Source organism: Trachurus japonicus, chromosome 2 (assembly GCF_045865225.1).
Source record: "Trachurus japonicus isolate A0001 chromosome 2, Traja_1.0".
Lineage (NCBI taxonomy): Eukaryota > Metazoa > Chordata > Actinopteri > Carangiformes > Carangidae > Trachurus > Trachurus japonicus.
This window is the reverse complement of record NC_140908.1, coordinates 11,952,422-11,964,318: the sequence shown is the minus strand read 5'-3', so window position 1 is coordinate 11,964,318 and position 11,897 is coordinate 11,952,422. Positions and strand designations below refer to the sequence as shown.

At 43.9% G+C, this 11,897-nt stretch overlaps 1 protein-coding gene across 6 annotated transcripts in view; it reads left to right on the top strand.

Moving 5' to 3' along the window:
* Nucleotides 1-11,897, top strand: part of dock9b (dedicator of cytokinesis 9b) — a 72,080-nt gene that overhangs the window by 12,643 nt on the left and 47,540 nt on the right. For 4 of the 6 annotated variants that reach the window (XM_085801307.1, XM_085801322.1, XM_085801298.1 and 1 more), the window contains exon 2: nt 6,741-6,857. In XM_085801307.1, coding sequence (XP_085657433.1) covers nt 6,741-6,857 — 117 coding nt within the window. Of the gene's footprint in view, nt 1-4,647; nt 4,899-6,740; nt 6,858-11,897 lie in introns of those variants that run through there. The other 2 variants (XM_085801315.1, XM_085801338.1) reach the window with 1 other exon arrangement.

Genomic DNA, 11,897 nt, shown 5'->3' with positions numbered 1-11,897 from the left:
ATTCATACAAAACTGCTGATGCGCGTTACCGTCTGGGGCCGTTTTTCAGCAAGCAGTCTCTGCATTTCCCTCTAAAACAACTCCGTCTGGTAACGTTCTGTTATTATCTCATAGCGTGGTGAATGTGCAGGTCACAACTTGTCCACCAGAGCGTTTTGGAGTTGTTGGATTGTGTATTTGATGAGTTTGATGAGGGAAACCAAGAAAGTGTAGCTCTGAGAAGCTTGCGGCTCTGCTCCGCTGTTCTAAAAATAGCTTGCACCGACAATTAAAGGTAACGAACCTACTGCTATAGCTAAAGGGATTATGGCAATGGGCCAATTTGCCAAAATGTTGAACTATCCCTTTAAGTGAGTGTTGTGTTATTATAAAGCACTTTGTGATGTCACAATGAATGAATCAGTCCCCGCCCACCTGGTCCCACCATCCAACCTGGCTGGGTTTACCCTGAAATCTTTTATATTTTCCTTTGATCAACCAATCAGAAGAGGCCCACAGCCGCTCAAAGGCTTCAGTGTCATTCACCTGTACAGTTAGATAACATTCAGTCACCTGTGAGCATTTTTAATTTAGCCTTCTGTGCAGTTCTTTAATTATTTGCTGACTCATTTGGCATTTTATAAATACATGTATTCTACACTCAAATGTAGGTGGGAACACTTTCTGCAGTCTGGCTGATACATTACGATGTATTTCCAGTATTCTGGCCCAGTGCGAACTATAGATCACCTCTCTGTCAAACAGACAGGTGAATGGGTTGAGTCTCAGGGAGTGAAGTCATGTTTTATAATTTATATCCACTCTTAGTTCCTGTTTAATCCTATTCAGGATCTTTCTGCACTTCAGCTGATTCTGCAGTCTGTTTCTGAGCCGGACCCTCAGCACCTCCGAGCGCTCTGACATCATAGAGACTTCGGAAACTCCCCTTCCCTTCCCCCGTATCATATTTAACGTGTCCCATATGTTTTTCCATGTACTACCTGGAGGGAAAGTAATCTAATGTCGACCGCAGGCCTGATTCCTCATCTGAGCTTTGATTAAAGGACGTTCAGGGCTTTTTTTTTTTAAGTTTTTGTGTCAGACAATAGCTTGTGACAGATAAGCAGGTTTTTGGATTAAGGAGCTAACTTGCATGTGATTACTGCAAACTTGTGTGTGTGTGTGTGTGTGTGTGTGTAGCATGTGTGTGTAGGAGGATGAGAGTTTCATTTTTTGCACGTCAGGCAACACCCTGACACTTTCCCTCTCCAGGGCGACGGTCGGCTCCCAAACATTACGTCAACCCGCCCTTACGCAATTCTCCACAGGCTTGTGTGATGCTCTACATATATATATATATCAGTGTGTGTGTGTGTGTGTGTGTGTGTGTGTGTGTGTGTGCACCTCGTGGGATGGGTGTGGAAGTCTCACATGTCCTAATGAGTCCAAGCTGTGTTTTCCCACAGCTTGGACTCATTAGGACATGTGACGTGAGACTCATCCCTCCGTCTTTCTCTCTGACAGCATTTTTTCTCTTTTTAAAAAAAACTTTATTGCCTTTATTATGCACATTAACAGGCAATTAACATCACAAAGGAAAACAGATCAAAACATCTTGAGATTGGGTCTCATATTCTGTCACACAAATAGCACTGTAAAGGGTATTGCACATATTTGATCTGGTTCTATATTCCCCCCCCCAAAAAAGGGATATTTTAGATAAGAGTCTTAAGCGATATAATCGGTAACTGGGGTCCACCTTCTCATAAAAACAGGTACTTTTAGCTGTAATTGGGCCGTCATACTGTATATTCCATCATGTAGACATGTTTTACTTTCTGTAACCACTGAGTGATCATTTATAGCAATCATTTTTCTTGCAATCATCAACAAAATGTGTAAATATATAACATTGTTCTGTGGTAAACAGGTCAGGAAACACATCTAATAAGAATAACAAAGAGTCCATTGGAAGTTCCACTGCCAAAATTTTTCATTTTTTCTCTTTTGACGTCAAACGCAGACGGCCCCTGCGTGGACTAATTTGCACTCCCATCAGCCACTGCACACACACACTCACAAACACAAACTTGCGGTGTTGCTTGGCATGTGGGTGAATGAAGCGGGGTGACCTCAGAGCAGCGACGGCCTTCTGACAAGAGTCTGATTATCATGCTGAGCTGGTGACGCCGTCGCTGAGGACAGAGAGAGGAGAGGACAGGGGAGCGTCACGCTCTTATTTTGCCACTTCCTTAGTCTTTTTACAGCGATCTAGTCTAAATTTTAATGAAGTTATTTCTCTGAATGGCTCATTTCATTTCAGCGAGTCCCTTTGAAGGCAGCAGTGTTAAAACAAGTTATGCAAATGAGGCACGGTGCCTCACACATCAGAGAAGAACAAAAAGTGAAACTCACACACACATGGTGCACCCTCTCTCTGTGCTTCATTTGGCTGCGAGCGATGATGCTGCTGAGAGACGACGGGCTTTGAAGTCATCCCGACCTGTGACATGTCAGCCCCTCCCCCACTCCGCCCGTTACTTCCCAACCCAGAGACATAATTGGATGAGTTATTAATCATGCTTGTTGAGTCAGAAAGCCTCAGTCAGTGGCTTTGTAAACATTAGTTTGGTGTGGGAGTTTTTGTAACGCAGGCTACGAGAGAAAATCAAATCTTCAGAATGCAGGATTAGCATAAATTTACCCATAATAATTCCTCATTGGAAACTTTAAAATGTCATCGTTCTGAAACACACACTCTGAAAATAAACCCTCGGGGTGCCTCTGTTGGTTCGACTTTAAAGGCCAGAGATGCTTCTCAGAAGGAGCTGACTGGATGGAGAAACAAGGGCCGACTCAAAGTGTCTCCAAAGCAGCAGGAGTGTGTGTGTGTGTGTGTGTGTGTGTGTGTGTGTGTGTGTGTGTGTGTGTGTGTGTGGAAGTGTGTGTTAGAGCCGGATAAAGGAGGAAGTGTGTTTTAACAGACCCCGCTGTGGGTGCCCGCTGCAGCGGATACGGCGCAGGGACAGTTCAAAGCCGACCGAAATATCAGCGGGGAGTGGAACTTTATCAACACAGATTGAGTGTCTGAATACAGTTACTGTGTAGTACTGTTACTGCAGCTAGCGGCTATTTTTATATATTTCAACTGTAATGCAGTTTAAAGTCCAAGACAGGATCCATCCACTTATCAGATTGAACCCTAACCGCTTACCTTGACCTCACAGAAGAACCTGGACCTCCTTTTCCAACCTGTATAATCACATTATAACTTTAAAGGGATAGTTTAACATTTTGGCAAATTCGCCTATTGCCATAATCCCTATAGTCATAGCAGTAGGGTCATTACCTTTAATTATCGGTAAGTGTTACATGATTATTTCATAGCGTGGTGAATGTACAGGTCACAACTTGTCCACCAGAGCGTTTTGGAGTTGTTGGATTGTGTATTTGATGAGTTTGACCATTCACCTCCATTGTGTTCGCTGAGCAGCTCACGTCTCTGCCCCGCTGATCTCAAAACAACATGCATCGATAATTACATGTAATGAACCTACTCTGATGACTATCGGGATTATGGCAATAGGCGGATTTGCCAAAATGTTGAACTATCCCTTTAACTTTAACTTGCTAACAAACTTAGTTACAGTTACTTGTGGTAAGCTTTTTGTAAATTCAACAAAATATATCATGCTTTTAAAGAAATGCATTGAAAATGTGTTGGGAAAACTTCCATCTACGTCTATGTTATTATGATATAGGCTGATTTATGCCGATATATTCCCCCTAATTACTGCTTATTCATTGCTGTAATAGTGTAACAGTGTAGTTGCAGAGTTATGCACTGTAAAATGAATTGTTCCTTCTTCACCTGTAAATTAGATTGTAAGTGAATAGTGACTATAATCAGTGTTGTGCCAGTTCACGCTGTAGTACTTAACTAATTTAATTCATTATGTCCATTTCTTCAGTAGGAAGCTGTATTAGCCTGGCTAACACATGATGAGCATATTGCATATAGCAGAGCTGCAGGTCCAGACTTGCTGGCATGGTCCTCATTATCAGCAATATAGCAAGATTACTTACCCAGGATGCAATGGTCTTAGAGATGTAGTGTAGTGCTGAATGAGTGTAGTGGTGTAAAAGCTGAGTGCAGTCCATTTACCATTTAAACCAACTGCTCATTGAGGCTCTCATTGATCAGAGATACACATGCTGTGTTAAGTAACAGTGTGCGGTTGGTTCATTATTACAGTAATAGTGTATATGTCATGTATATTTTACCTCTTCTCCTTTTTATTCCTTGTAGTTCTTCCTTTATACCTACTCATCTATATTAAGTAATCCATTGCCAACACATATGCAGGCTATAATCTAAACACACACTTTTTTGCAGCTCAGGCTCAACAGGCAGGTGGAGCAGGCAGAGAGAGAACGACATGATCTCTGGGCCTCCTCCAAGTTTTTATAACAGGGGAGTGGTCCGATTCTTCTCCGCTCCTGCTCTCACAAATCACATACTGTACATACAAACACACACACACACACACACACACACATACACACGCCTATCCAGCTGCACAGCTGTGAGGTGGGAGGGGCAGAGAGGGAGAGAGAGAGGGAGGCTGGGCTATTGTGATTGAGCACAGAGGGGAATCTCGCTGGACGTCGGCACAGCTCTCACAGAGCAGGCAGACAGACCACTGCAGGCAACTTTTTACGCAATGGCAGCGCGCGTGCAGTGAGACACACACCTGGTTTGGTTTTTAAAAGACCTAACCCAGACCCAGGACCGGGCCACCATGCAGGGCCGGGCAGGCAAAGCCCCCAAAAGGGAGATGGTGATTGAGTCCCCACAGCAGTACAAGAGCCTGGCTGAGATTGAGGCAGAGGTGGAGGCTGGGTCACAGGTGGCAGCGGTAAGTCTGGGCTGTGGAAGTTAATCAAAGATTTTTTGTTAAATAGCTAGATGTGATCTGATTGTTTTAAGAAATCTTTTTTTTTTTTTTTTAATCTCTGAGATTCACTTTCAAGAGCAGCTTTGAAGATTTTTTAAAGAGAGTCGGACGGAAATGGGAAGCAGCAGCTTCAGGGTACACCTCTCCAGGGGGTTGGATGTTGATCTTTTTTTAGGATACGACGGAGCACTTTGTGGCTGTCTTTGTTCAGAGCTCCCAGTCAGGAACTTTGACAACTTGGTTGCAGAGTTAGTGCAATGATAAAGATGAGAGGTTCATGAGCAGTTCAGTGAGGAAGCCATATTTCCTTTAATTATTTCCATATATAGTTTTTTTTTTTTAAAGATGTAGGAAACCACAGAATTTGTCACTTGCATTATATTTTGATGATCAAATCTAGATTGTAAATCATAGTTCTCTAGTTAGGTAACAGTATTTGATTCTAGAGAGCTTTACATGGCTTTCTGATGTATTCCTGGGAGATAATGACCGGTCGCACAGTTCACAGCTGTTTGTTGTTATCTTCTGTCTGAATCAAGTTGGAAATTAGATTTTCTACTTATCAGATGATCTTTATACATTTGAAAAGGCTGAGAGAGATGAGGGGATATTTCATTGCATCATCATCATCATCATCATCATCAGGAGGAGGAGGAGGATTGGTGGGACGAATCGAAATACAAACCTGCGGTCAGACGTCCGTGTAATTGGTCTCAGCTTGTTATGTGTTGATTGGATCCAGTCCAGCAGGCTAATCCAAATAGTCTGGATCACACAGGCCAGAAGACTATAACAAGAAAGAAATACTATTTTCCTTATTATGTATTTGTATTGTTGGGCAAAGCTGCAGTATAGACGACTTTATCATAATCATTCTCATCTTTTGGGTTCTTTATCTTTTACTTATTGCTACGAAGATGATGAGACATTCATGGTCCTCAGAAAACGAACCCCACAGACTTTGGAGATCTCTCAACATCTTCTCAACATATATTAAGCAGCTGATTAAAAATGTTGCTTAAAATGTAGTTGAGGGATTAGCAGAACATTCGGTATGGTCATGGTCTACAGAGGATGAACCCTATTGAGTGTGATGATCCTGTACTGTAGCAACAGGTCCAAGTGCCAGTATATACAAACCAAACCTCTGTCTCGGTCCAACTTAAAATAGATCAAAGCTTTGTTTATTTCAGTCGCACATGTGCATCAGATCTATTTTTCAATATTACGGACAGGACTTTCTGAGGGAAGGCCCGTTGGTGGAATCCCTGTGGAATGTATTTAATCTCTACAAGATCATGTCTCAGATATCTTAACTACTATCAAGCATCAAAGCTCACACAGCCCTCTCTGTTGTATGGATTTACGCAGGAATGAAGGCTCTTGTTTGGACTGTGTGTGTGTGTGTGTGTATCCTCTTGCAGTGGGTATTGATGCCTGTTCGTGGAAGAGTCTCAAATGTGGACGGACGGACTGCTGTTTACAATGTAGCTCAGGTTGAGCATGTGTGAGCTCATGACACAGTGACTGGTACTCGCTCGTCGTCCACCCCCCACGCCTCTGTCGTCTGGCGTCTCCTTTTCTCTCTTAACCCACATTCATCTCCGTCGCTGTGCCAGTTCCTGCTGCTGCTGTAGCTGTCAGCCAGTCGCTCCGCGGAAGGACAATGGCGAATTGTTGTCCAGACAAAATGAACACCCAAGATTTCCCCCCATTTGTGCAGCTAATGCATAAAAAAACAACTGCTTTGTTATAAAGTACCCAACAATGACTGATTTTATCATATACTATGTGCTCTTCTAGGTGAAGCCGAAGATCATCGAGCCTCTGGACTACGAGAATGTGCTCGTACAGAGGAAGACCCAGATCATCAGCGACGTCCTGCGGGACATGCTGCAGTTCCCCACTGACGACTTCCAGGTAAGACGTCACCTGAGTTATTGAGCCAAACTCCCCTGATCTCAGAGATCAGACACTGACCTTTCATTTTTGGGTTGATTAATGCTGTGTCCATCCCCATTTGGTTTTTAAAAAGAAGATATCTTGGGGGCCTTTTTGTTTTTTGTTTTTTTGGTTGCCTTTATTTGACAGGACAGTGTAGAGAGAGAGGAATTACATGCTCAAATAATTGTCTCGGGCTGGAGTCAAACTAGCGATCAGCGCTTCAGGCATAGTATGCCAACATGGGATGCACTCTCTAACCACCTGACCACGGAGCACACCGTCCACCCCCATTTACATGTTGAGTTTCACCAGAACAATTTGAAACCAGTGAAAACAAGCTGTAAACGGCTAGCTGATAATTGCTGATAGCATTTAATAATTAAAACACTTAACAAATCTCCAATTTAAAATATCAAATAGCCTAGGTAACTGCATTGCACTATCAATGCTAAGTGTTTGTAGCGTTTCTAGCTTGTAGCAATGTTTTAAAGCTTGAAATTATTAGGTTTAATCAATCAATTATTTACAACAAACGTAGCTTTAAGTGTTCAATTTCACCAGAACAATTTAAAACCAGTGGAGACAAGCTGTAAACAGTATTGCTAGCTGCTAATTGCTGCTAGCATTTAATAATTAAAGCACAATTAACAATCTTCAGTTTAAAATATCAAGTAGGAAACTACATTGCACCATAGATGCTAAGTGTTGGTATTATTTCTAGGTTGTAGAAATTTAAAGCCTTGAATTATTAGGTTTTGAGTCATTCACTAGCAAATAGTCACTACAAACTTAGCAAAGACTTTCATGTGTGACACATATGAAAGACTTCGAGGAGCCTCTTATGCTCTTATGCTGTGTCAGTTCTGCTTCACTGTATTTGTTGTGTCTTGTGTGTTTAGAGGGAATCACAGCTGATCAGCATACAGGCAAATTATGACATCAGCTGGACGACCCATGTGTGAAACTGGCGATACATGCGCCGCGTGTAATCGCTGGCCCCACGGCCTCCCAAACATTTACACGCTCCGTGGATCCGTTGCTCGTGTTCAAAGAGTGTTTGAACATTACATCACCACGCTGCTGCAGAGAACTGGGTCTGAGCGAGGTCCACTCCCAGCTGGAGCCGGAGGGAGGGAGAGAAAACATGAAGAGCCTCGTGCTCAGATGTTTGCCATTCCTCTTCCTTGAAGTCTTCAGAACAGAAGAATATAAAAAATAATCAAACTTTAAAAGACAAGCCTGGTAATGCTCAACATTTCCCTTAACCAGCAATTAACGAGAGTTCACACTGTTGAACAGGATGTTCCTCTTTTTGAATTAATCCCCTTTTGTGCAGATTCACTCGAGCATTAAATGTGTATTAATCTGTAACTAAATTTGTCTCTAACAAATGCACTAGTTCCACATCTTTGAGTAGCATTTGATGAAAAAAACTAAAATGCCCAGCTGTTTTAGGAAATGACAGACTAAACTATATTGTATTGAAGTTGAAGCAGAGTAGAGTATGTGGTGGGAAAGCAGCAGCCTACAGTGTTTTCAGACCATTTCACAATCAGTAGATGATGAGTGGTTTTCATTACAAGGCCGTCTACAGTGCACAGCTATTAGTGACTCCCCGGGACTGTGTGTGTGTGTGTGTGTGTGTGTGTGTGAATGTACATATGTGCATATGTGGGTGTGTGTCTGGTCCAACCCCATCTGTCTAACCTGCCATATGTTTTACATCACTGGGCTGGACTGAGGAGAGAGAGAGTGAGGGAGGGAGGGAGGGGCAGCCAGACATGTGGGTCCGGCACTGTGCATGTGTTGCACAGATTCACACACATACAGTAATAAGGGGTGCATGCAAAACAGAGGTAACATGAGGTGAGAATAGATGTTGATTATTGAGTTGAATTAAAATTTTGCACACACACATTGACACGTAAAGCAAAGCAGCAGTCGTTTTTTCCTCCTTCAAAGTAGAAAGACTTGAAAAGACACGTCTCTCTCCTCCTCCTGTCCATGGTCGGACGTGTAATCCCCTCCCTGGCATCGGTGTCTCAGACCCCCGTGGCCCAGTGTGAGCCGTCAGACCTCTGCTTAATGAGCGGCAGAGGAATGCTGTTAATTGGCAGCCAGCCGTTCTCGGTCACGGCTTTTTTGACAGCTATACACTACGCTTCGGTCAGACCAGGCGGATGAAAATGCAGACTCAGAGGTAGAAACTGGTTCTATTTTATTTGATCACTCAGAAAACTTCTCTTCTCTTCTCTTCTCTTCTCTTCTCTTCTCTTCTCTTCTCTTCTCTTCTCTTCTCTTCTCTTCTCTTCTCTTCTCTTCTCTTCTCTTCTCTTCTCTTCCCTTCTCTTCCCTTCCCTTCCCTTCCCTACTCTACTCTACCCTAACCTAACCTAACCTAACTTACCCTACCATACTCTCCTCTCCTCTATCTTCTTCTCTTCTCTTCTCTTCTCTTCTCTTCTCTTCTCTTCTCTTCTCTTCTCTTCTCTTCTCTTCCCTTCCCTTCCCTTCCCTACTCTACTCTACTCTACTCTACTCTACCCTAACCTAACTTACCCTACCGTAATCTCCTCTCCTCTGTTTTCTCTTCTCTTCTCTTCTCTTCTCTTCTCTTCTCTTCTCTTCTCTTCTCTTCTCTTCTCTTCTCTTCTCTTCTCTTCTCTTCTCTTCTCTTCTCTTCCCTTCCCTTCCCTACTCTACTCTACTCTACTCTACTCTACTCTACTCTACTCTACTCTACTCTACCCTAACCTAACTTACCCTACCGTAATCTCCTCTCCTCTGTTTTCTCTTCTCTTCTCTTCTCTTCTCTTCTCTTCTCTTCTCTTCTCTTCTCTTCTCTTTTCTTCTCTTCTCTTCTCTTCTCTTCTCTTCTCTTCTCTTCTCTTCTCTTCTCTTCTCTTCTCTTCTCTTCTCTTCTCTTCTCTCCTCTCCTCTTCTCTTCTCTTCTCTTCTCTTCTCTTCTCTTCCCTTCCCTTCCCTTCCCTTTCCTCTCTACTCTACTCTACTCTACTCTACTCTACTCTACTCTACTCTACTCTACTCTACTCTACTCTACCCTACCCTACCCTAACCTAACTTACCCTTCTCTTCTCTTCTCTTCTCTTCTCTTCTCTTCTCTTCTCTTCTCTTCTCTTCTCTTCTCTTCTCTTCTCTTCTCTTCTCTTCTCTTCTCTTCTCTTCCCTTCCCTACTCTACTCTACTCTAATCTACTCTACTCTAATCTACTCTACTCTACTCTGCCCTAACCTAATTTACCCTGCCCTACCCTACTCTCCTCTCCTCTATCTTCTCTTCTCTTCTCTTCTCTTCTCTTCTCTTCTCTTCTCTTCTCTTCTCTTCTCTTCTCTTCTCTTCTCTTCTCTTCTCTTCTCTTCTCTTCTCTTCTCTCCTCTCCTCTTCTCTTCTCTTCTCTTCTCTTCCCTTCCCTTCCCTTCCCTTTCCTCTCTACTCTACTCTACTCTACTCTACTCTACTCTACTCTACTCTACTCTACTCTACTCTACTCTACCCTACCCTACCCTAACCTAACTTACCCTTCTCTTCTCTTCTCTTCTCTTCTCTTCTCTTCTCTTCTCTTCTCTTCTCTTCTCTTCTCTTCTCTTCTCTTCTCTTCTCTTCTCTTCTCTTCTCTTCCCTTCCCTACTCTACTCTACTCTAATCTACTCTACTCTAATCTACTCTACTCTACTCTGCCCTAACCTAATTTACCCTGCCCTACCCTACTCTCCTCTCCTCTATCTTCTCTTCTCTTCTCTTCTCTTCTCTTCTCTTCTCTTCTCTTCTCTTCTCTTCTCTTCTCTTCTCTTCTCTTCTCTTCTCTTCTCTTCTCTTCTCTTCTCTTCTCTTCTCTTCTCTTCTCCCAGCTTCTGCCAGCACTGGTAGAATGAAATGTTTTGAGTGTGGAGATGTGGGCCACAAGCGGACTGCGTGTCCTCGCAGGGCGGCCGAGGCGCGCCCCGGGCCCGCGGCAGCAGCGGACGCCGCTGCGGAGGACGCGGCAGACACCGCGGCTCCGGGGGAGGGCGATGCCCCCCCGCCGGACGCAGCCGATGGCGCGGAAGAGCAGAGCGGGCAGGTAGAGAGTCAGGCTGGGGAACAGGAGGCCGAGACAGGCGGGGAAGCAGGGAATGAAGACAGGACAGCAGCTGCAGCAGCTGCAGCAGCTACAGCAGCTACAGCAGCAGAGGGACAGGAAGGAGCAGAGGAGGTGAATGGAGAGGGTTCAGGAGGCAGCAGAGGACAGACAGCTTCATCTGAACACAGTCAGGCTGCTGCAGACGGAGACTCAGGTGCAGTGGAGGGGGATGAGGATATGGACTTTGAGACCGACTCTGACTGTGTCTCTGTGGCAGATTCCCAGTCAGGGGGTGGAGATCTGTACACGCTGGAGGACATTAACCTGTTCCTCGATGAGACCTTTGGTAAGTCTGTGAAAGTGGCTGATCATTTTCCTGATGTTCAGAAGTTCATTAGGAGTGTGTCGACTCTACAGAGGGTTGTTGGCTTGGACTTGTTGGATGAGAAGAAACGTTTTCGGTTAAAGAAACACTTGACAGGGCTCAGGAAAGTGATTAGGGCAAACAGAGGGAAAGGGTCAAAAAGGCGAAAAATTCGTAAGTAAAATGATGATGATTGTGTTGCACCTGGTGGTCCTTCTCTTACTGTCTCTTTTAACTGTCTCCATCTCTCTCTCTCAGTTTAAGATGCACCAGGTGAGGTTAGGCTCTTTAAACATTAACGGGGGGAGGAGTCAACAGAGGAGGGCGGTTATTTCAGAAATGATCACACAGAAAAAATTGAATATTATTTTTCTTCAGGAAACACACAGTGATGTAGGGAATGAGACAGACTGGGGTTTGTGGTGGCAGGGGCAGTATGTCCTGTCTCATGGGACAAACTTATCTGCCGGTGTGGCCGTCCTCTTTTCTCCAGGGCTGAACGTCCACATCCTGTCCACCACAGAGATAGAGACAGGCAGGGCTGTAGCAGTCAGAGCAGAAATACAGGACA